Genomic DNA, 23,418 nt, shown 5'->3' with positions numbered 1-23,418 from the left:
AACCTCCAGGGCAGCCAATCCCTGTGAACATGACCGTTACCCATGTGCATCACAGGTGAGGAAAACGCAGTCTGGCCTGCAGTCATTTCCTGAACCCAACCCATGAGAATGCTACTTACTCTGAACACAGACTTTAGCCATGTAGAGCTGGGCCTGCACCCAACTGTTGAAACCTCCAGGTCAGCCTTCCCTCACATCTCAAGACCCCCCAAAATTGTACATTGCAGGGATTAGCTACAAAATATGTATTACACTCAGGCCCTGCACTTACCTGTACCACCTTCCAGGGCAGCTAACATCCACTCCACATGGCTGAATGGGGATGGCCAAAGTCCTGCACCCATGTTTGGCCACCAACAGCTGGGGTTGACCAAAAGGCTTAATCTATGGCCTGGCCCTGCACCCACCAGTTCAGGCAATGCACGGGAGGTTGCGCTATCTTTCAGCAACCCTCAGGACTGCCAACACTGTCTGTGCAGAGGCTATCTATGTCTACTTCTTGCCTAGGAAATTGCTATACATCCAACTGACCAGCTAACAACGGGCCCTAACTAGAATAAGAAAGTTTTTGCCTTTTTTTAACTTTCATGTATAGATTGTTGATTAAACAATAGACAGAGCTCAGGGCTGGTGGAATTATGTTTTTCTGTGGCTGTGGTGTTCACCAAATAATACATTTATAGATTTTGTTGCCACATTATTTTGGGCATCATTTACAAATTTTAGCAAAGCAAATGTTACTTATAGCTCAAATGGATCACAGCTGTGCCCCTGATCCTCCTCGGCCTTCCTGCTGTGTTCAACACCGTCTCCTACCATACCCTCATCGACAGACTCTACAATATCGGCATACATCAAATTGCCTTCAAGTGGATCGCCTCTTTCATTACAGGTCGCACACAGAGCATCTGGCTGCCTCCCTTCACCACCAAACCAAAGGACATCTTAAGCGGCGTATCCCAAGTATCATCCCTCAGCCCAACCTTGTTCAACACCTACATGACCCCTCTCGCGGACGTCATCAGATCCCCTGGACTCCACATCATCTCCTATGCTGATAACACTCAACTAATACTTTCTCTTAGTTAGGACCTCTCCAGTGCCAAAACTAACTTCTGTGACGCCATGACCAATGTAGCCAACTGGATGAAAGACAACTGCCTCAAACTCAACTTCAACAAGTACTGGTCTTCAGGAAGAACACTTTCATTTGGGACCACAGATGGTGGCCAGCAGAGCTCGGATCAACACCCACAGCTAAGGCCATGCACACAAACTAGGCGCCATCCTCGACAGTGCACTGACCATGAAATGACAAGTCAATGCAGTCACCTCCTCCTGCTTCTCCACCTCCTGCATCCATCGCAGCCTCAACGGGGGCCTTTCCTTCTCATACATCGCTGCCAAGACCTGGTACGTACTGCCCATCCACCTCCGAACAGATCACTACTTGGTGGACTTCAGAAAGAAACTCAAGACCTGTCTTTTCGACTGAGATATGGCACTCTCGGCACCTAGATACCCCTAGGGGTGTCAGGGCTCAACAATACGTCTGCAAGGGTATGTGCCATATATTGCTGCCTAGTTTGCCTTTTCTTGATGCATAATTAGTATGAAATGCAACATGATGTGGCCCTCCATGGTATCATATTCCTAGTGGCCCAGACAAAGGTAAAGAACTGCACAGTGGTTTTGACCTGCACCCTGGTTTTGGTTAAATACCTCTTCCTGCTATATGTCAGTATATTGTCTACAGAAATATTATCTGACATGTATATCACGTCTTAAACATACTTTACAAAAATATGATGCCAATGGGTACAGATTTTCTATTTTTATCTTTAATGGGGCGATGGTTTTATTGAGGTTATTTCAAACATAATATTTATGCCAGACTATGGTTTGATAGTGATATTCTTGTATAAAATAAATATGTGAAAAATGTTAGAGCATAAAGCATATATTTAGATGTGTACAGTGTAATATGCCATATTTTTCCTTTGTTGAGGAAGGGGAGTCATCATGCCCCATTCAATTCTTCACCTCTTGGGAAGCATAGACCTTCTCCAAACTCAACAATGCTAGTAAATAGCATGTTATACACTGTAATACAGAACATACACAACAGCCATGTAATCCATAAATCGCTCGACAAATGCACACACCACTGATATGAGAAATGCAATTAAAAACGAATTTAACAAATTTACGGTTGACATTTAACATTAGCATTAACACTGCCAACAAGACAACTATGTTTTGCTTATTGATTTGAGTTTGTTTTGTTATTTAATGAAAATTTACTTTTAGGTGTTTTTATTTATTCATATCCATTTTGTGAAGCAATAAGTATTGTACTTGGTAACCGAAATATTTTTTTATGGCTGTTGTGCGAGCTATGGCTTGCAGAATTATTCACTGCTCATAAATGTCAGTAATCCTTTAAATTCTAATTCATAAACATAAATGTACTTTGTCTTTTTAATTGAATTAAGGAACTTTTAAACATATGTTAAGGTCTTAAAACCAAAGGTAATCATGACTTCTTTGTTGTGGTTTTATGTTAGTACTTTTTGAGCGCTGCATTTATACTTTTAACTTTGCCTTTGAGTGATGCCTGACTGCATTGGGCCAAGCTACCAAAGGGCTAAGCGCAGGTTTAATTATTGGCTTTAGAGATTCACCCTGACCAGCATTGTGGTTATTATTTGATGTTGCCCCAACCTACCCCCCCCCCCCCCCCCCCCCCCGCCCCCACAAAAAAAACACACACACACAACTAATATTCCAATTTCTTACACCTGCCAAATGTATTTTGCTGCAGTCCAACTTATTTTTGCCAAATAGGTGGGGTGGGGGGTGAGCTACTAATAAAAATAAAATCCCAAAGCAGAAAGGTGAATCCACGTTTGCACACATGTATAGCTTTTCGACAGGAGCTGTGAAGTACTGCCTGTGAGGCGAGGCACGAGATGAGCCTGAGCTCTGCCTGACCGTGAGAGGCGCCTGAACCGGCAGGGGCTGGAGTGAGCTTCGCTCCCGCTGCGTGTGAGGTTGTCATTTCTTCTGCTCTCTTCCGAGCAGCAGCGCCCATCTTGACGTCAGGGCTGGGCCGGGCCCTCTCTGCCCCCTCGCAGTCCGCGGGGGGAGGAGAAGCTGGAGGAGGGGACTGGAGCAAGGGGCAGGGAAGGCAGGGACAGGCAGTCAGATGCTGAGCGCGCCTGGGAAGGGAAGGCTCTGTCCCGGGCAGTGGAGAGCCGGGAACGCTGCTGCACCTGACTGAGGAGAGGGGAGGATAGGACGGGACTGGACCATCCGCTTCCAGCGCCTCTGGAGATTGTTTGGCATCAGACGTACTCTTCTCCGAGCTCCCACCCACCGTTCTGGAACCGCTGCTTGCTGGCAGTGCCCACGGCTGCTGCTGCCCCCCGGACTGCACCTCGCCAGTTGTTGCTGCGCCTCCTGCCCCTCCGCCCGGGCCATGGCCTCCACTGGCAGCGGGATGGAGGAGGTGCACGTCTCGGTGCTGACTCCCCTCAAGCTGGTGGGGCTGGTGTGCATCTTCCTGGCTCTGTGCCTGGACATCGGAGCCGTGCTGAGCCCGGCCTGGGTGACGGCCGACCACCAGTACTACCTGTCCCTCTGGGAGTCCTGCACCAAGGAGCTCAGCCACTGGAACTGCAACTCCACCCTGCAGAGCGGTGAGGGCGGCAAACTTCTTCCCGTGCGATGCGATGCGTGCAGCTGCGCCTGGGCATCTCGCCCTGTGTGTGACATGAACGCGCATTTTAAAGTCACTATTTCGGTGTGCTCTGGTGCAACCTCCCTGGCCCTGTCTTCATCCCTGTGTCCATCGCAGACACTTCCCAAAATGTGTGCACGCCCGTTTGTGTCTGGATGCCCTGTGTTTATCACTGCTCTGTGTGTAAGCATGTGTCCAGCGCCCTGCCCTGTCTCTGTGACAGTGTGCGCGTGTCCCTGCCGCCTGTCATCCAGTCCCGTCTCAAATCCATCAGTCCTTGAAGGTGTGTGTCTCATTGGCCAGCCAGTAGCCCGCTCCCCATTTCACTCTGCTTTATGTCTGAAATCTTGAGCCCGCCCCAGCGCCAAGTGTGTTTATAACCCAGTGCCAATCTTACCACCCCAATCTGTAAACCGCTGCCAGTTTCACCAGCCTTCTTCCCGTCTTTTTGAACCAGTCTATAACCACGTCCCCATCCAAACTCCAGTTTGTCAAGCACTGCTCTCTTCTATCTGGAAACAACAAAAAGAAAGCTATGCCCTACTTACTGCCTCTAGCCATTCCATTGTCCTGTCTGTCTCGCAATTGGCACACATGCTCTTGGTAAAGTCTAGTGGACGTCAGGTGGATGTGCACGTCCTCTCTGCCAGCCACCCTGCCCTCGCCTGCCACTTCTTTCTACCTGGCACCCTGTGCTCCCACTCCCCGTCAGCTTGCCTTGCTCTCGGAGCTGTGCCACCCTCCTCTCTGGCTGGCTGGCACCCTGGGCACCTGTCTCCCCCTTCTGCCTGCGCCCTTCTTTCATTTTCCAGTATGTGCACCATGATCTTTTTTTTCTAAATACCTTCAGTCTCGTGTAGTGTATGTACGTTTCATGTTTCGGAATGTGGGACATTATAATGCCATGTGTGTCTCCTGGGAAATGCACGTAGTTTACGCGCAGTCTGTTGAACTAGGTGTTTATTGCCCAGTCCTCTAAGTACATTCGTGCATCTAAACATACATCGGACGATGGTACAGCACCTGCGATACGAGTCTGTGACATTTGATAATTTGCAATATTTCCCGATTTGCTGCGAACCCCATGACTTCCTGTCACCTCCGTGGCTGTTGAGGTGCGGGTGGCGTGGAAAGATCTGAGACGGTAGAACTCGAATGTTTTATTCTCTGCCTTTATTAGCTCTGGCATGCTGCCCTCCTCTGGCAGAGCTGGCCAGGAGAAGGGGCAATGGAACCCCTTCGTTAATAAACTCCCCTATTCACTTGCTTGCCAGCGCACCGAGAGGAACACGCATTCATATGCAAATGAGCTAGAAGAGCAAAGGGGATGGATACATTTTGGCCTCTCAGATAATACGCCTCACCACCCCGCCCTCCCGTGCTTCATTCCTCTACATTGTGCAGCGTGTTTGTGTTCTCTGCCCCTGCCTCTCATTAAGCTTATTAAGTGTCAAAACATTCGCTGCTTCGTTTAACACATGGAGAGTGGGAGGCCATGTGTCGCATCGCACCAGAAGTGCCGCTGTCCCGGCAGGCTGCTCGTTTCGTTAGGGGAGTAACGAGGCCCCTGAAGCCCCCGAGTTAAGGGTGGGGGGCTTCGGAGGGTCCACTTCCCCCAAGGCCTATATTTGTGAAACATGGAAGAGTACGGGCCCCTCGCCATATTTTGCATGGTTTTGTGTTACACCATTGTGTGTTGTGGTTGTTGACGGGCTGGGGGAACCTATATAATTTCATATTTGCTGGAAGCGGGGTGCTCCTGGAAGCTTCGAGTCAGGTGTGCTTCACATTTTCTGCACCGTCACCCGTTTAGGAAAGAGGCTCGGCTCACTGGTTCGAGCTGGGTGGGTTCCCACAGAAATTGACACCAAGCGGGTTTCACGTATCACGTTTCCCTTTCCAAAGACAATGTTGCGCTCCGTCATCACCTGAACACAAATCCTCCTCATAGTCCTTCTTCTCACCAACAAGTGCTTAATTGCTTAATTTGAGCCGGTGGTTTACAGTGCTCAGCACCTTAATCACCAACACCGGGGCGCTTCAGCACCAGTTAAGAACACATTCATTTTTGGTGGACACGGGGAGATTAGGTGATTCACTCGATGCCGAGGTTCGAACCTGATTCCCCAGCTCCGCGGTCGGAAGCTCTGGCTATTACGCCACATTCCCTCCCCACTTGTAGGGTGTATTGTTGGCTCTATGTGAGGCAGCACTAACAGGAGAAATGGGCCGATCGAAGCTGCCTCCTGACAAGAGCCTCAGCATTTTTTTTTTTACAAATTAACCACAGTCACCATAAATCTCTTGCCAAGTATTTCAGAGAACAACACTATAACCAATATTACCTTTAAAAGCTCTCGTTGCAACGCCTGATTTTGAAAAGCTCTTCACTTGAGTGGGGGCCTGTTTCTAAATTTCCTCTGAGTGTGATGATTATGAAGCGTGTGCATTGGAAGTAGATAGGTGCACAGGAACACACAATTTATTCAGGTTAGGTAACCAGGATTAGAACTCTTCCTTCTGGTGAAACAGAGATAACAAAGTCAACCAATCACATCTCTTCTACCATCGCCAATGAAATATGTTTGATCTGATAATTTCAGGGTCCCAAATCCCTCCTCTTTAAACAACATAAGTTGGATTTAAGAGACCAGAGGTGCCAGTCGTGCTGCTTGTGTCCCGTGGCGATCTGGAGAGACATCCTGGGAGCCCCCTCGGCCCCGTAACCAAGGGGTACAGGAAGGCGCCTCGGACACAAAACTTAGCAGGGAAGGCTTTTTCCTGGCCGCTCGTAGAAATGGAAATTTATGGAAGAATGCGACCTCAAAAATCGAGTCTCCTTGACAACGGCAGCTCCTCAGCCCATCCTGGTACAGAGCCTTGCATCAATCTCCCAAAAGAAAGGCAAAGCGAACAGGCAGAGCAACCGAGAAAAGAGACGGGCAGCCAAAAAAACAGGCCCCTTGACCGAACTATTCGATCAATATACAGGGTTTTGGTTGGAGACCGTGGCAGTGCCAACAAGCGTCCTCTGAATGGCACCTTGGGAGAGGGGTCAGAGTTGATTCACTTTCTGGTCTGCCCCGGCGTCATTACTTCCTTACTTCCCTTTTGCTGGAATACAGAAGAAAAGAGGGCTGAGCATGTGCATGGTGGCGTGTCTGGAACTCTTACACAAGCATACGCTCTCACGAGGCGCACAAACGGGGCGCATGCATGGCCAAGGCACACACGTGACGTGCACACAAGGTACGCCGTGGACAGTGACACGTGCACTCGCCCCCCCCCCCCCTCCTTCTCTCTCTGAGAGAATTCCCCGCGCAGTTTTCCTTCCAGTTCAAGTTTATTGACCTTTTTTGGCTCCTTCCAGCCAAACGAAGTCAGCTCTCCAGGCCAGCGTGCGCAGCCAGGTTTCACGGGGAGCTGCTGCTGGATGAAGCGGGCGATTGTTTTCCGCGCTGCTCGGGGCTCAACCCGCCCCTGCACTCCCCCGCCCACCCCCGGTCCTTGGCACACACCGCCAGTCCTCTGGGGCACACAAACGTGTCCTGATTCTGAAGCTGCATGCACGGCCGCGGCATCATCTATAGTAGTTAACGTGACACATGTTCTTAAACCGCTGCATTTACTCGCGGAAGGAGGGGAGGGGGGACCAGTCAAGGAAAGGGTGCCAGGTGCCAGAGGCACAAGCAAGACATTGGGGAAACAACTTAACTACAAATGAGGGGCAGGGCGAGGTGACTGGTGTCCGTAGCACAGCTAGCTAGTATGTCATGGGTTCTACTGTAAGCACAGAACATGTCCCGAAACCATTGTTGGGCAGTAAAAAATAAAACATAACAAAACACTGCTATTATTTGGATGAGGTGGGCACCTCATTGCCCCCCCCCCCCCCCGCCCCCCCACACTCTGCACTATTGATAGCTGAGCCGCTGGTCCAGATATAAGTAAACGCGCACTTAAAATGGAATCTTAATGGCCTTTATTGCGAGTTTCGTAAGATAGCTCGACTGGGAGAAACAGCGGTCCATTGGGCGCGCAGCGAACAGTGGTAATTAAACACAGACCCTAGTGCAAGTTTCTTCTGAAGAAAATCTTGAGTGTTATGGTCACCGTTTGTCTAGGTGCATTATGCTCACAGAGAGCGCCCCCAGCGGCACAAACGAGAACAGACGCACATCTAGGGCTAACACTCACACGAGCCTCAATTAAAACAAAAATCTCTTCGTTAAAGTTTGGCCTCCATCCAGCTGCTAAAAAAAGGCAGCCTCCTTGCGTTTACTGCCTCGTATCCCACAGGGCAGACTGCCTCCAGGGACTGTCAGTTTGTAGCTAGTGTTCCTATTTCAAGTGGGTACAGCCTTTCGTCGACACGTGCAGTATTTTGAAGGTACATGAAATGAGAATATTCCCAGACAATCAATGTTTTCTGCAATAGTTATATTTGCATTGCTTTTCAGGTATCCGTGTGTTTGTGACGTTACCTTCATTTTTGTGGGGGGTTTCCTTTTTTCCTTCCCTTTAAAAAAAAAAAAAAAAAAAAAGCAATTTTCCACAGCAGATAATTTGATCTCATGAACACATAACATTATATTATAAGCTGTAAATATTCGTTTTCTTGTAATTTGTCCCAGAATAAGGCTGTTGTTCTGGTGTGAGTTATTTTGGAAGCGCGCTTACAATATATCACAGATACCTTCCCTGCTAGCAAAGCACAACACGCATCGACCTTCGAAGGAAAGAGCTTTGTTCTCAAGGTTAACTCTCCCCTTTCAGTCTCCTTAAGAACCCGATATCTAAGCAGTCTTTATGGAACAAAATTGCCTGCTCAGAAGCATCCCTCCTCGTGGGAAGACGTGCATCATTGCTTTAACTGCATTGCTATTGATGTGTGTTTGCAAATAGCTCACAGCCAGAGTGGTAGTCTGTACCTCGGGCCTACCAGGAGGCCGCCCAAGCACAGCTAATGGAATTGTGTGCTGTACAAAATTGTAGTTAAACAGGAGGGGACGTCGGTGTTCAGCCCCACGAGAAGAATCGAAGCGCCATTCATTTCACGACAGGTTTCAGAATTAATAACAAGGGGGGTTTAAACGAAAACTCGGGCCCAGGAACATTCCTGCAATTATTAAGGCGAGCCAAACACCCCAGTGCGTGTAATGTTTGCACCGGGATGTAGAGGTGTGTGTGTGCCTGATTGACATTTAGTGGCAGATTTAGTCATTTTACATGCACTGCAGCACAGGTGGTGCATTGTGCTGCGCCTGGGGGAATGCACAGCACAAATGATATCTAATGAGACTGGGCTGCTACTGCTGTCATCCGCTGTGCTGTCGCTGTGACAAGACTGGATTACACGAAGCACAGGCCCGCACCATGGTACAGAGGTGTACGTGTGCTGTCTAGCCTTGGGTTTGTACTGAAGCACAGTGGCGGCAGGTACAGGCAGGACCGGACTGGCCATAGCGGACACCGGGCGTTTCCCCGCTGGGCCACTAAGGTGGGGGCCGGTTTTAGGCCCCTGGGGGGCGTTGTTGTAACAGGGGGTCGCAAATATCGGCCCCCTGTAACAAAATCGGCCGAAACAGGCCCTCGCAAGCTGCTCTGCTGCACTCCCCCTGGTTGAACAGTTTGCCAGGGCAAGTTTCTGTTCCCAGTCAGGCCCTGGGTACAGGTAAAGCTGGGAGGGGAGGGGGGGGGGGGGGGGTGGGCAGGGTGAGGGGAAGTCGACAGACAACGGGGCATGTAAAATGAAAAAAGTAAAAATAAACAAAACCACTTACCTTGTGCTCGATGGGCGAGCACCAGGTAAGCGGTTTCATTTTTTTTTTTTAATTTAATTTTACCTACCCTATCGTCTGCCGACTCCTCCTCACCCCATGCCCGGCCCACCGCCCACTGCTCTTACATGTGCCGGCCGCCACCGCTGAAGCATACCATTCCACTGCAAATTACTTTCTATAGACAAACTCAGAAGGATCACATGCACTGGTTGTGTGCTGTGTACTTCAGAACATATGCAATGCGTGGGGTTTTTGGACAAATGAAAACATTTCTGCATGTTAATGCCTGCTTCATGGTAGCGGTTAGTTTTTGACTCAAAGCCCTATCTGGCTATCTTAGTGGCTCAAGCTGTGCACCTGAACTTATGGGTGTTTACAGTGATCCACCCAAATAATGGTCCAGTAACGCCCCTTTGAGGCAAAGTGATGCAAAGCAGCACAAAGTACTTTTTGGTATGAGAATATGTTGCCCTGCGAAGCAAATAGCAATGAGTTGTGTTACATCACCTTGTAATGGGCAACACTTAGGAAATATAAGCTTTTATTATGAAAGGCCCTCGAAACTCTGTTTGGATGCAGATTTGGTGCAAATTATGCAGGGAAATTGGAAACCAGTGCTGCTTGCGTATCAGCTTGGGCAATGTCATGTTAAACTCGTGTCCCACTCTTTTCCCGCACATTATCACCCCACCACTGTTTCTTTTTTTTAATATTTCAAACATTGTGCCACTTGACTGTATTGTTTAGTTTTCAATACTGTTTTTGTGTCTCTTAAAAGTTGTCAACATCCTCTACTGCGGGAGTTACCAAGTGTTAGGTGACGCTAAGCAGCAATCTTTTTACTACCTGTCCATCCCAAACACAGGCCTTACTCTCTAGTGAACTAGCTGTGTTTATTTACTTTAATTCTTCGATAAACTTAGAGTGTAGTCAAATACGACTAGTTAATGGCAGTATGTTATGCTTTCTGTTAGGATGGGCCAATCTCAAAATTCCTTACGGATTCTGTTACCGAGTTGCATGGTACTGGCTGGACACTCATTTCTGAAACAAATGTACTGTTACCATTCAGAATACCTGTGCCAGTACTGTACACACCCAAGTTAAGCCCAAAAGAATGATGAGATGACCAAAAGGAACAACATTTACCATTCACAAACCCACACAGAATATCTGTTATGTCGGGTTTAACACACACACATTTATTACTTGTTCTGAGCAGATTGTAAATGTATGCTTCTGCCTCAGGGTGGGGCAGGGAGGAGAGAAGGGTGTGTGCAGAGTTGGGGAGGTAATCGAAAGGTAAGTTCTGGCTGGGGGAGCATACATTGTGGCACAATCTATGCTGCTGGCCAACTAGCATTCAGTTTGCAGGCACAGGGCACAGGTAGTGCCACTTTACTAGGTACTTACAAGCAAATTAAATATACTATTTGTGTATAAGCAAATTCTTCCATGTTTTGAGGAAAGAGCACACGCTCTATAGCACTGGTTAACAGTGATGACGTGTGCACAGCCCTAAAGCCAGAAAAAACGAAGGCAGCAAACATGAGGGTTAAAGGCTAAAAGTGAGGGGGGAAAGCCACACCAAGGGTGCCAGGTCTAACATCTACCATGAAGACAGACAATGTGCTAGAGAATGTGGGGCGAGAATCCCCAATTGACATTTGTTAAAAGCATTCACATGAGAAAATGAACCATAATAGCTAGGTCGTTTAAAAAACAAGCCAAGATTGACTATTGAAATCTTCAAACAAAGGACATTTATGATTTCATCTTTTAGTTGACACATGGGCCTTTGGAAAGGTGCCTTTTACTTTTAATAACTGTGTGATGGTTGTTTAATGATGAATTGTATTCAGGACCTTAGTTGGGATGGAAATGGTAGAGGTCTCTAAAAGGAATGTGGCCAAAGAAGCATTGCCTATTTATTAAGGGCATGTCTTAAAACACACAAACTAAAGTCCTGTACATCACACTATATGTCCCCTGACTAGAATTTAAGGGCCTCTCTTTTAGATTTCCGTTATTGCATTCATGTGCATCAAACAATAACAGAGATGCAGCCAAAGCAAGCAAGAACTTTTGGTTTTGCCAATGCTTGATATAATTACCAGATAAATGATTAACAATCATATTGTTATTGTAAATAAGAATTGAACATATTTCAATTACGAAAATGTGAGACTGTGAAATAAACGTTGCCGAGGACTGTGGAACATGTAGTGAGTGGTCTTCAAAGTGTCACAATAACTTCTGTGCTCCCCTTCACACCACTTCCCTTTGCAGCCCCTGTAAAAATCCCCATGCTCACCCCACATCTTACTAAAACCCCCCCTCTGCATACTTGAAACCTCATCTATTTCCTCTTCTAAACCCTCTTTACACTCTCCCCTACTGCATATACCCCATGTATCTTCTGATCACCGTGCTCAACACACATTCACCTGAAAGCACTCAATTTTCATTCTCTTTCACACTGTCAATACTTCAACAGCTTTGTACTGCTTTCACACACTTTTGGATACACTCACAATTAGAAGTGACCCATGCCACCATTGCTGTGTGCCTTTCAGAGGAGCTAAGGTTTGGATGAATATGCACCCAGGACACCTTTCATTCACACCAACAGGCACTATGAGAACCTTGCACTACCTTTAAGTCTCAGCATCAGAGCTCTCCATCATGGCTCACACACAGCCTGAGCTCACACATTCACCTATAGATGACACAGACAGCAGTATCCACAATACAAGGATAACATGCCGCATGACAAATTTACAGAAAAGACAGCACCCCGGAAAAAGCAAATACTCTCAGGGAAATAAATTAAGTAAAACATGATCTTTAAATAAGAGCTACTTCGCTGTCTTGGATTACCTTAATGGGTTTTAGAGTCATTGTTCAGATATCGTAGTTGAGAAATCCATCAGAGATTTCCCTGTAAAGGCCACCAGTATAGGGCCTGATTAGTACCCGTTTCAAAGTCAGTTTTTAATCTTTGCCTGGTCAGGGACCCGGAGAGATGGGTTGACTTAAAGCCCTGAGTGTAGTCTTCTGACAAACTCAGGACTTAAGGCCAGATGTAGGTGGCTCAATACCGGTCGGTAACGGCCGAAATTACCCGACCGGTATTGGGCATTTGGGATGTAGGTGGCCTAAATTGCAAATTTGGTCATTTACCGATTCGGTATTTTAAGGAATCAGTAAATTACCGATTCCTTAAAATACTGAATCAGTAAATTACCGAATTTGAAATGTAGGGAGCACTCAATGAGTGCTTTTCCCTTTTTAGGATTCGTTATTTACCACCAACTATAAGTTGGTGTTAAATAAGGAATACCTTTGAAAATGCAAATCTGTGCATTTTCAACTGTGCCATGTGGCAGACATACATGCCCTTAGGGCATGTATGTGTGCCACATCTGTACACAAGCACGATTCAGGGGTGCAACAGGGTGTCAAAGTGACACCCTGGCACCCTTGAATGTTTCCCCCATTTTACCGAATCGGTATTTACCGATTTGGTAATTGCCATTCATTCCTATGGGCCTCCAGGCCCATAGGAATGAATAGGCAATTACTGAATCGGTAAATACCGATTTGGTAAATACCGAATCTTACTGATTCGGTAATTTTTACCGAAAATGTATCTACATCCCATTTACCTATTCTTAAATACCGAATCGGTAAAAGAATAAATTGGGATTACCCACATCTGGCCCAAAATGTATAAAAGGAGAGCAGGATACCTCACCGTGATGTCACATAGTGATGACCTCCCCTCCTAATTTGGAGATTTAGATGGTTACTAACTAGTATCATGGCTACAACCCTGGGCAGAGAGGTACAATCTATCTGAATCAAAATCCACAATCTTATCACATCACTTATATTAAGGTTTTGGGTGAATATTGGATAATATAAGAGTCACAACACAACCCCCCCCCCACCCCCACCCGCCAGCCACTCAGCTGTTCCAATAGATATTCTACATTCCTGAGACCAAAATGCACACACTCTGTCCAGCCTCGTGGTTGTCCGCTCACTTCTATTCTCTCTTCTGCCCTTTCGTTGGTTGATTAGACTGAAAGCTCCAGTCCCAGTTGAAGGGTCTCTCTGCCTCCAGGGCCAACCTTAAGTAGACCCCTAGACTGCTCCTACTGCTTCTGATAACTTTAATGTCAGTTACAGGCCTGTGTGACAGTAACATGTAAGGAAGAAACTGAGTCCATTATATGGATAGAGGTGATTGTAGACATGCAGAAGAGCCATTTTAGCCTAGCTGCCGCATTTGTAAACATTGACCCATGGGGTTGGTGCAGATAAGGCAGTTGCTTCAGGGCCACAGGACAGAGAGAGGAAGATGGGCAGGGGGGTGATCAGACATGCACAGGTGGTTTATTGATTCACTGACATTTGCATCGTCGCCCCCTTCTTTTTGGGCAGGTCTAATAGGATGAGCAGGTTCTCCTAGCTTGCCTCTAGCATGATATTGCTCAGAGGGCTGTTAAAGAAGGCTTGGGCTATACGAATGCACTCTTAGGCACAATTCATAGCTTGACACGAAACCATGACATTTATTTCCAAATGCCTCTATTGCCATCAATCACAGAGCAGGGCGGCTCAGCAGCATGAAAAACTCTCTCTCTATTTCTCTCTCTCTCTCTCTTACAGGCTGCTGTGATCTGTGTGTAGCCAGGCAATCATCCAGTTAACTACCAGCAGAGCCCCTTCAATCTCCCCTCTTCTGGTCTCCTGGTTGATTACTCAAATGCCATGCAGGTGGCTAAGCAGAGCAGCTGCTCTAGTAACACATGTGCACCCATGAGAGTCCAGTGGAATGTAGGCACAGTTTATGCATTTTCTGGATAAAAAAAACATATATAGAGAGATATTGTAATTCTTACTACTGGCGTTTGGCCTGTTTATTGATGCTTCCATTTTTTCTAGAAACGGAAACAAATGTAGAGAGAGAGAGAGAGAGACATACATGCACATAAAAGCACATGGTGTTTGGCCCAGGATTACATACTTCAGTCAAAGGAAGAAGACCCAATTTTGACTTTGTTAGGTCCGCTGTCGAAACTTTATGTTTTCACCATGTTAAAAACACAGCCAGGCCAAAAAACAAAAAAAGACAGAATTTCACACTCATTGTTCAAATTCCTGCAAAGCTTGCAAAGTTAGAAAAATAGGACAGTTATTTCATGTGCAGTTCAATAATATGAGCTGGAGAAAATGAGAATATGTTGTAGAGGAGGTCAGCTCTGGATTTAAGAAATATAGGTACAACTGCATGGCTAAAGTGGATTCATGACTTTACAGCCATACATGCTAAGATTAGACTAAGTAAAGTCTTAAAAGGGAACTAATGCTGGTAATGATGCAAATGCAGTGAAGTAGCAAGGAGGGTGGTCCGCCCAGAGCAGGACGAGTTTTGGTGGCGGCCCGCTCTTACCTGCTACTGTCGTGGGACGGCGAACACAGGAATTGCCAGCAACCCCCCCACACACACACTTTTACTGGTGGCCGCTGCGGGCGGCAAAAGCGGGTGCGCCATAGGTGGCACAAGGCCTAGCTATGCCACTGTGCAATTGTAGAGTAAATACCGCTCCCAAAATGTTCGGCAGCTTACATCTATAAGGAACGGCCTATACATATCTTTATAACAGATGTACTACTTGGTCAGTCGTTTTCAAATAAAATAAAAATAAAATTGATGAAAAATTGGATGATGTTAGACCTGGCACCTTGGCGTGAGTTTCCCTTCCACTTTTTGCTGTTGTGCCTCAGATGTTTTGCTGGTGTCCGCTACTCAGGGCACTGCGCCACGGCCAACCCGTGCCGTAGTGCAAGTGCTCCCTACTGTAAATTGTACATGTGATTGATGTCCATGATTGGTTCATTGGATTTACTGTTAGTCCCTAGTAAAGTGCACCAGGAGTGCCAGGGCTTGTAAATGCCAATACTGCTAGTGGGCCTGCAGCGCTGGTTGCGCCACCCACAGAAGCAGCCTTAAAATGTGTCTAGGGTCTGCCATTGCAGAACCTGCGTGCAGTCTGGTACTGTCATGCTAGCTGGGCAAGTGCACCCACTTGCCAGCCCCTAAACCTTCCCTTAACTTCATATTAGTCACCCCTATGGTAGGCCCTAGGGCAGGGTGCATTGTAAGTGTAAGGTAGGACAAGCCCTGATGTGTGTGGCATGTCCTAGTAGTGAATTACAACCAAATTCGTTTTTCACTATTGCAAGGCTACCTGCTCCCTTTAGGCCAGAATGGGCTGCTGGAATTATTACACTCTATAATCCCAGCAGGCTCAGGGAACATGGTAGAAATTAATGTTTAGTATGCCTGAACTCAGAATAATAAAAGACTTCTTTTAGTAAAGTTTATTTTAATATCCTGGGTTTGCAAATGCTACTTTTAGAAAGTTAGCATTTGCTTGTCTAACCATTTCAGCCCGCCTCTGCTCTTGTGTGTATCTGACTGTCTGAGTGTGTGAGTGACAGGGCTGGGAGTTGACAGGTTGTGAATAGCAGGATGACACCTTAGTGGGTGGTGGGAGTTTCCCCTGAATGATGCATCAGGCTGTGCTCTGCCACCACAATGCTGGCTCCGCCCCCCTGGGGAGCGACTGATGACTCAGCCTGCACCTGGCCCAGGAAGGACCGAAGCTTGTCAACAAAGTGCTCAGGCTACCCCTGTCTTCACAATGCCGGCTCCGCCCCCCTGGGGAGAGGCTGATGTGCCTGCCCTCACACTGAATGCAGAAGCAGAAGTACCCACCACAAGTGCTCAGGGACTGAGAACAGTTATGCAAAGGCCCCCCTGGCCTGTAAGAACAAAAGAAACTGGGTATAAAAGTAGGAGCCCTGCTCCTTGTAAATTAGATCCCGTTTGCGCTACAGAAGAAACTCTGCCCGAAGAGAAGGACCTGGAAGGACAAGGAGGAGTGCTGTCTCTGGCCTGTGTCTGGTGCCTTGCTGCAGAAGGAGAGGAAAAGAAGAGACTACAAGAGACTTTTGCTTTTACTGAACTTTGTGCCAAACTCTGCTAAAAGATCTCCAAGGGCTTGCTGCTGAACTTGCCCCCTGACCAGCGCCCCAGGAACAGTGGGCGCTACCCCCCTGAAGAAAGCTACTGTGTGTGCTGCTTATCGCTGCAGCGCTGACTGAGGAGTCTGGGAGCGTTGTGCATCCCTGCCACGCTCCCCGTGATCCAGGGCATCGATATCCCCCCAAACACCATGACCGGGGCCCAAAGCGACAGCAAGAGCAACGTGAGGCCCAGCCGCCGCTGGCCCGAGCACCGTGACTGCCTCTGCCTGGGAGCCCCAAGAACAACGTGAAGGAGGACCCGTCCGGTCCAAGCGCCCGAGTTGACTGTGCCTCGCGCCGTCAATCCCTCTGCAAAGACGGACTGCCGCCCTGTGATAACCCCCCTCTGGTCGGCATCCTGCCCGACAGCTCAGCTGTGAGCGCACAGCTGCAAAGGGCACTTTGGCTGGGTACGTCCCGCACTTGGGGACCGTACTGCCACTTGCCGCCACCACACAGCCGCCGCCTTCAGGGTCGGAGCAAACGCCAAAGGAAGGACCCTGCCGCCACCAAGCACCGCCGCCCCGGGTGACCCGTGACCTGCCCGGCTGAGAGCCGCAGCGCGCATCGACCCCAGAGAAGCAACGCGACGTGAGACAGGCCCCCCCCCTTCCAGCCGTCCGCTCCACAAGAACTTCAAGGTACTGTGTTTTTGCCCCCGCGGTGCGAGCGTCCTGCAATCTGAGCTCGCACCGCGCTGTGTGACCTCGGGTGCCCCGGGAGCCTCGCAGCTGCTGTCTGCGTTCCAGCGCGAGCCGCCCCTGAGACAGAGGCTCGCACTGCTCCTGGCCCCGAGGCCCCGCCTGACGCTCCTGTGGCCCGCGGCCCCCTCTCCTCGAGCCGAGCCCCGAAGGGGGGCTCATTGCCAGCATCGACCCGGCCGTGCCTTTCGCGACCCACGCGGGAAGCGTGAGCTTTGGCAGGCCGGGCCCGATTTTCTCCGAGGAAGCGAGCGGAAACCACAGAAAGCGCATTGAGGCGCTATAAAACACTGAACCTTGCCGAACCTGGGCAGAAGGCCCAAAAGCTTGCTTATTGCTGAACAAGAACTGTGGCATATGTAAAGAATCACTGGAACCGTTTTAAGTTGAACCAAGACTGTATTTACCAGCCTGCTTGAAATTATATAAAGAAATCAAACCAGTCAAACCATAACAGTTAGCCCTACTCTACCGCCACCCTTACCTCAAGTAACTACAGACTTTGATTCCACTACTGTCCAGATGGAGGAGGATTTGCAACCCGCCACCCCTAAGTCGCTTCTGGACAATATTGAACTAATTATACGTAGTTACATGCTCGCTCTGTCAGACAGATTTAAGGGGATGGAGGTCCGTTTAGGAAAAATTGAGGGGGACTTGTCTGTGTTAGGGAACCTTGTACGTTCGCAAGGCCAGTCTAAAGCACAGCACCAACAAGGCATTAAAACAACCCAACCCCCCTTAAAAAATACTGTGTGTCCCACGCTGCCCAAACCTAGCACAAGTAACAGCCAGGCTGTTGCAGTAACTCCAGCTACCCCTAACTCCTTAAACGCGGCATCAAAAGTACTTGTTGGTAATACCGGTAAAAACCCTTTAACAACAATTCCATCTGATGTACAGGGCAAACCAACTACCACATTACCAACTATTCCCGCAAATATTCCACCCAGAGAACCTAGACCTGAAGGAAAGGAGAATAATTGGGGAAGAGGGGGTCTGTCTAGAATTCCACCAACAGAACTCCCCCCAGAAGCATTACCTTATGTGGTTATACTCACCGGGGTACCAGAACTGCCCAATGGTAAAAGAGAGGGATATTCTCAGTTAAAAAATAAAATAACGCATTGGCTCTCCCTATACAGACCCAAACCCATTGGGATTAACGGTGAGATAGTTCACGTTCGGCGTCTGTCCTGGCTGGGGGGCAGAGCAAAGGACATTGGTGGTGATGTCGTGGTAATAAACTTTAGAGACAGGAGAGCCGTACAACACATCCTGAATTGGCCCTATGGAAATGAAAAGAACTGCATTGTACCACGCCCCCTAACATATTTTTATCCCAGAGCCACTGTCTTTCCTCCACAATACTATAATAGTAATGCCTTCTCTTCTTCTCAGTTTCCCAACATTGAGTCGGCTCTAAACCCCGTATATATGCACCCTTTGGCTCCACCATCAGCCATACCTGGGTGGAACACCATACCCTTTAACCACAAAACTGGCTCTAACGGGAACATGTTAAGCTTGTTACCATTTACGCCTCTAGAGCTCACCAACAGGTTCTCGGTTTTTAATAGCCTAGAGGACTGCGATTGATGGTTAAGGAACGCAGAAGCTACGGGGGGCGGGGTAAGTGCCTCATGTAACTCAAGGTCATCTGAGAAATTAGGGGGTCGGTGTCACGTTATAAATACATATACTGCCCAAATCACCGCTGATAAAAACAGTAGTTCCCCTATAATACCACACACAGAGCTAGTAGGGGAAAACGTGGTGCACCCCACACCACCCTCAGATATAAAGGTAGTTACTAGTGTTATATCTGGACCCGGGGAGCCGGATGCAGTGTGTATTGTGGGCCCGATGGTGGCAACTGTACTGTCGCCTTCTTTAATACCTTCACAACCAATTACAGAGTCTGTTGTTTGTCCTGCACTGGATGACAGTGTAAAATTAATTTCCTGGAATATTGCAGGTTTGGCAAATAAGTTACGAGATGTAGTATGGCTATCGTTTATCAGAAAATTTAGCATTGTGTGCCTCCAAGAGACCTGGTTAGAAGAAAATAATGTCCATATGGAGGGTTTCTTAAGTTTTATCACCCCAGCAGCTGCCTCGATCAGGGGTAGAGCCAAGGGTGGTCTGGCCATCTTTATTAGCCAAGAACTGCAATGTAATGTAAGCAACTTCCATAGTGTAAACTTGAACCTACAGAAGATTGATCTAAAAAATGGGAAGTCTGTGATGACATTGGTTAATTTTTATAATGCAAACAGCAACAATGAATCATGCCACATTGCTTCCATGAATGACATTTTGAGCAACACTGTTTATAATGTATCACGGCATTTGTTGATAGCAGGTGACTTTAATGTGCAACCATGTGGTAACCCAGCTAGTACGCCAATGGGGTCCCTAGGGTGTCACAACGAGGAAGGTTTTCATTTTTCTCATAGTAGGGGTGGCGAGCACCTAAATGATTTAATGAACGAGCACAATCTGATTGCAGCTATGTCGCTTGTCCCCGATACAAAAATCTTTGACACCCCAACCTTTAAAGGGCATGGGCAGGGTACCTTTATTGATCACATACTATTATCTTCAGATGCTGCTCAATGGGTCTTGTACTTCTCTATTCTTACTAGTACATACAGTGATCATAATCCCCTTGTTATAAACTTGAGTGGCCCACTTTTTGCTAAACGCCAGTCACGCCCCGATCATGGTACGTTAAGGTGTGTAAATGGCAGGCGTCGCATTAAATGGTCAATGGTAAACCAAGACACCCTCTATTCTAACATAACCAGCGCATGTGAGGAGGAGCTGTCTGTGTGTTTATCATCTGAGTCAATCCCCTCGACCATTTTGTTTAGGTTTGAGGGGTTGGTTGCTAAAATTGGCTCCATGCTCACAGCGCCAATAAAGGATGATAGGGAGAATAACTCAAAATGGTTTAATCATAATTGCTCAAAGGCAAGCAGGGACTTGAAATTGGCATTAAAAACCAAACCAAGAGATCACGAACTGATAAAAAATCTTCGCATGGTATACACGAAAACAATAGCCACTAGAAAGAAGGAAATTAAGGCAAATGTAATTGAATCCCTTCTGGACCCATCTGTGTTGGGGAACAGCAGCAAGTTTTGGCAAATAATTAACAAACCCATGTTTGAAAACCCAAATGACACAGCTATTGGAACAAACATTCCCGAGGGGGAGTGGGTGTCCCATTTTAGTGCAATATTTAGGAGCAATGAGCAACGGGAAGTTACTGATTTTATAACTCCAACTGCGTCCCCTTTGTGCTTCACAGTACAAGAGACTGTCAGGGGTATACAGGGCCTAACTACCAACAAGGCCCCGGGCCCGGATGGTTTACCACCGGACCTGTTTAAGTCCAGTATCCCGTTTTGGGCCCCGGTTCTTACGGCTGTAATAAATGCAGCGGTGACAACTGGTTGCCCAAGAACTTGGGGTCTCTCGACCATAGTACCCATTTTTAAGAAGGGTGATCGCAGTAGTCCGTTATGTTACAGGCCAATTTCTTTATTGAACTCAGTAGTCAAAGTGGTGGGGGGAGTAATTCTTAATAGGTTATCTTCTTGGGCCAAGGAAAATAAAATCCTTTCACCCATACAATATGGGTTTAGACCGGATCACTCAACCATCACGCAGTGTCTGAACCTATACCTTATCCTAAGCAAGTACACATTGGCAAGACAAGGTACTGTCTACATGGCCTTCATGGACCTGTCGTCCGCGTTCGACTGTGTAGACAGAAGCCTATTATGGGCCACCTTGCTGAGAATGGGTGTAGAGAGGGATCTTGTTAATTTCCTCGCTGATCTGCATACAGACACTAGGGCGAATGTCCGCTACTCTCAAGACCTTAAGGTAACGGACGAATTTAAAATAAATCGGGGTGTCCGACAAGGATGCATTTTGGCCCCATTCCTATTTAATTTATATATTAATGAACTGGAGGAATCACTTTTACTGGTAGAAGCAGATTACCCCTTAGTTGAGCGCAGAGGGGTACCTGTCCTACTTTACGCCGACGATGCTGTTCTTATTTCTAGAACAGCAAACGGCCTCCAGAAACTTTTAAACTCCTTCCACAAATTTATGGAGTCACGTGGTTTAAGTATAAACAACTCCAAGTCTTTCGTTATGAAAGCAGGTAAGGGCATCCTGAGACCTGGTCACTTCAGTTTAAATGGGGAAAAAATCCCTTCAACTAACTCCTTCTCTTACCTCGGAGTTTTGATAGATCAAAAGTTATCATGGGGGCCAGCAGTCTCCAAAAAGAAGGGTGAAACTACTCGGGTCAATGCGGCCATCCTTGGCTTTGCAAAAAAGATCGGCAATTGCCCGTTGGCTGCCCTGCTTAAATTATACCAGGCAAAAAGCATTGCTATTGCCTGTTATGGGAGCGAGCTCTGGGGCTATCGCAAGGTTAATGACCTAGAGGTCGCAGAAAATAACTTTTTAAAAAAGATCTTAAGACTGCCCAGGGGTATTGGGAATTACTCAGTACACGAGGAGCTGGGGGTCCCTTTTCTAGGTGACAGAATAGCAATAAGCCCAGTTTTATGCTGGCTGAAATGTTGGCTAAACAATGAAATACCACTAACTCATGCCCTACTAAAAGAAGCTTTACAGTTAGACGGGAGATTCAAGGTACCGTGGGTAAAGTATATAAAGGACAGCTTAACGGCAATAGGCCGGTGTGACTTGTTTTATGCCCCAAATACAATCAGAAAACATGATGTGAACCTGGTCAAGAATGCCATAATCCTGTTAAGATGTACTGATAGGGAAGATGTTGAGACACAGAAGGTCAGTGTCAGGAAACATCTATTGCTAAAAACATGCTTGCAAATAGAACCTTATCTGACATGGCCCATGTCCAGTTATGAACGGTTCCTTTTAATAAGGTTCCGTTTTGACCTTTACCATCTTCTATTGGCATTCCCAAGTGGTGCTCAGCGGGGCGAAGTGTTGCCAGCTTGTGGCCGCGACGGGAAGTCTCCTCAAGACCTGGCACACTTCCTTTTTATCTGCCCTTACTACGGTACCCCACGGAATCTATACCTTAAACCATGTCTTAAAAAATTGAGCTTCACACAAATTAAACCCGCACTTTATTATCTACAACTACTGAATATTGACTGTACCATGTTTATTTGTAATTTTTTAAAAAAAGCCGTCTGCTTTAGGAAAAGCATGGACGGCTAATCATGATGTAAAAATGTGTGTTGATAATTTTTAAGCTTACAGTTATTTATATTCTTAACTACATACTTCCCTTGCTTCATTGTCTGTTATATTGTACTGTTTATTGTGTCTTTAATTGCCTTTGATAATGAATTGTAACCGTTTTAATTATGTGATTTTAAAAAAATGAACTTTTATGATTGTAAAATCTACAATCGAATAAAGATATTGAATTGAATTGAATTATAAAGAAATATATGTTTACTACAAATACAGTTTGGTGTCATTGTGTGGTGGGTTGGTTGTGATGGTGTAATATTGCAAATGTTTAACCCTATGTGCCCCAGAGATTAGCCTAAGACTGCTTAAGCCACACTACCTAGAGGGTAAGCAGAGGTTGTCTTGAAGGTAACCCTCAGCCCTGACGAGGAAGAGAGAGTCCCTGCTTGTCGCCAGTGCTGCACTGCGCCAATTAGAGACTCCCCCTTCCTACAGATGAGCATACGCTCCAAGTCTGCACATAAGTACACCCGAATAAGGCCCCTTATGCACTTACCAGGTGTGCAACCCCATCTATGCTATGCTGTATTGTATATGCACCGCTCAAATCCTGCAGAACATTTAACACCACTTTTCTGAAAATATCTTGCCTGATTAGTCTGGAATATCGAGTATGAAGGCAGAATGGGCACACTATTATGTCCAAAATATTTAAATACAAATATCAAGGAGAAAAGTGCATATACGTATGTATAGAGTTGCTATTTGTAACTTCATATCTACACATCTTGAATATATATATATATATATATATATATATATATATATATATATATATATATATATATATATATATATATATATATATATA

General features: G+C 46.8%; 1 protein-coding gene across 1 annotated transcript in view; it reads left to right on the top strand.

Annotated features, from left to right (window-relative positions):
- The first annotated feature begins 3,197 nt into the window (after positions 1-3,197).
- The window catches only part of TMEM47 (transmembrane protein 47), a 360,190-nt gene continuing 339,969 nt past the window's right edge, over positions 3,198-23,418 (top strand). The window contains exon 1 of the mRNA XM_086934610.1: positions 3,198-3,701. Coding sequence (XP_086790736.1) covers positions 3,482-3,701 — 220 coding nt within the window. The 5' untranslated portion in view covers positions 3,198-3,481. The remainder of the gene's footprint in view (positions 3,702-23,418) is intronic.

The sequence above is a fragment of the Lissotriton vulgaris genome, chromosome 8, assembly GCF_964263255.1.
Source record: "Lissotriton vulgaris chromosome 8, aLisVul1.2, whole genome shotgun sequence".
NCBI lineage: Eukaryota > Metazoa > Chordata > Amphibia > Caudata > Salamandridae > Lissotriton > Lissotriton vulgaris.
Note: the sequence above shows the minus strand (reverse complement) of the source record. Positions and strands in the feature narration are given on the sequence as shown.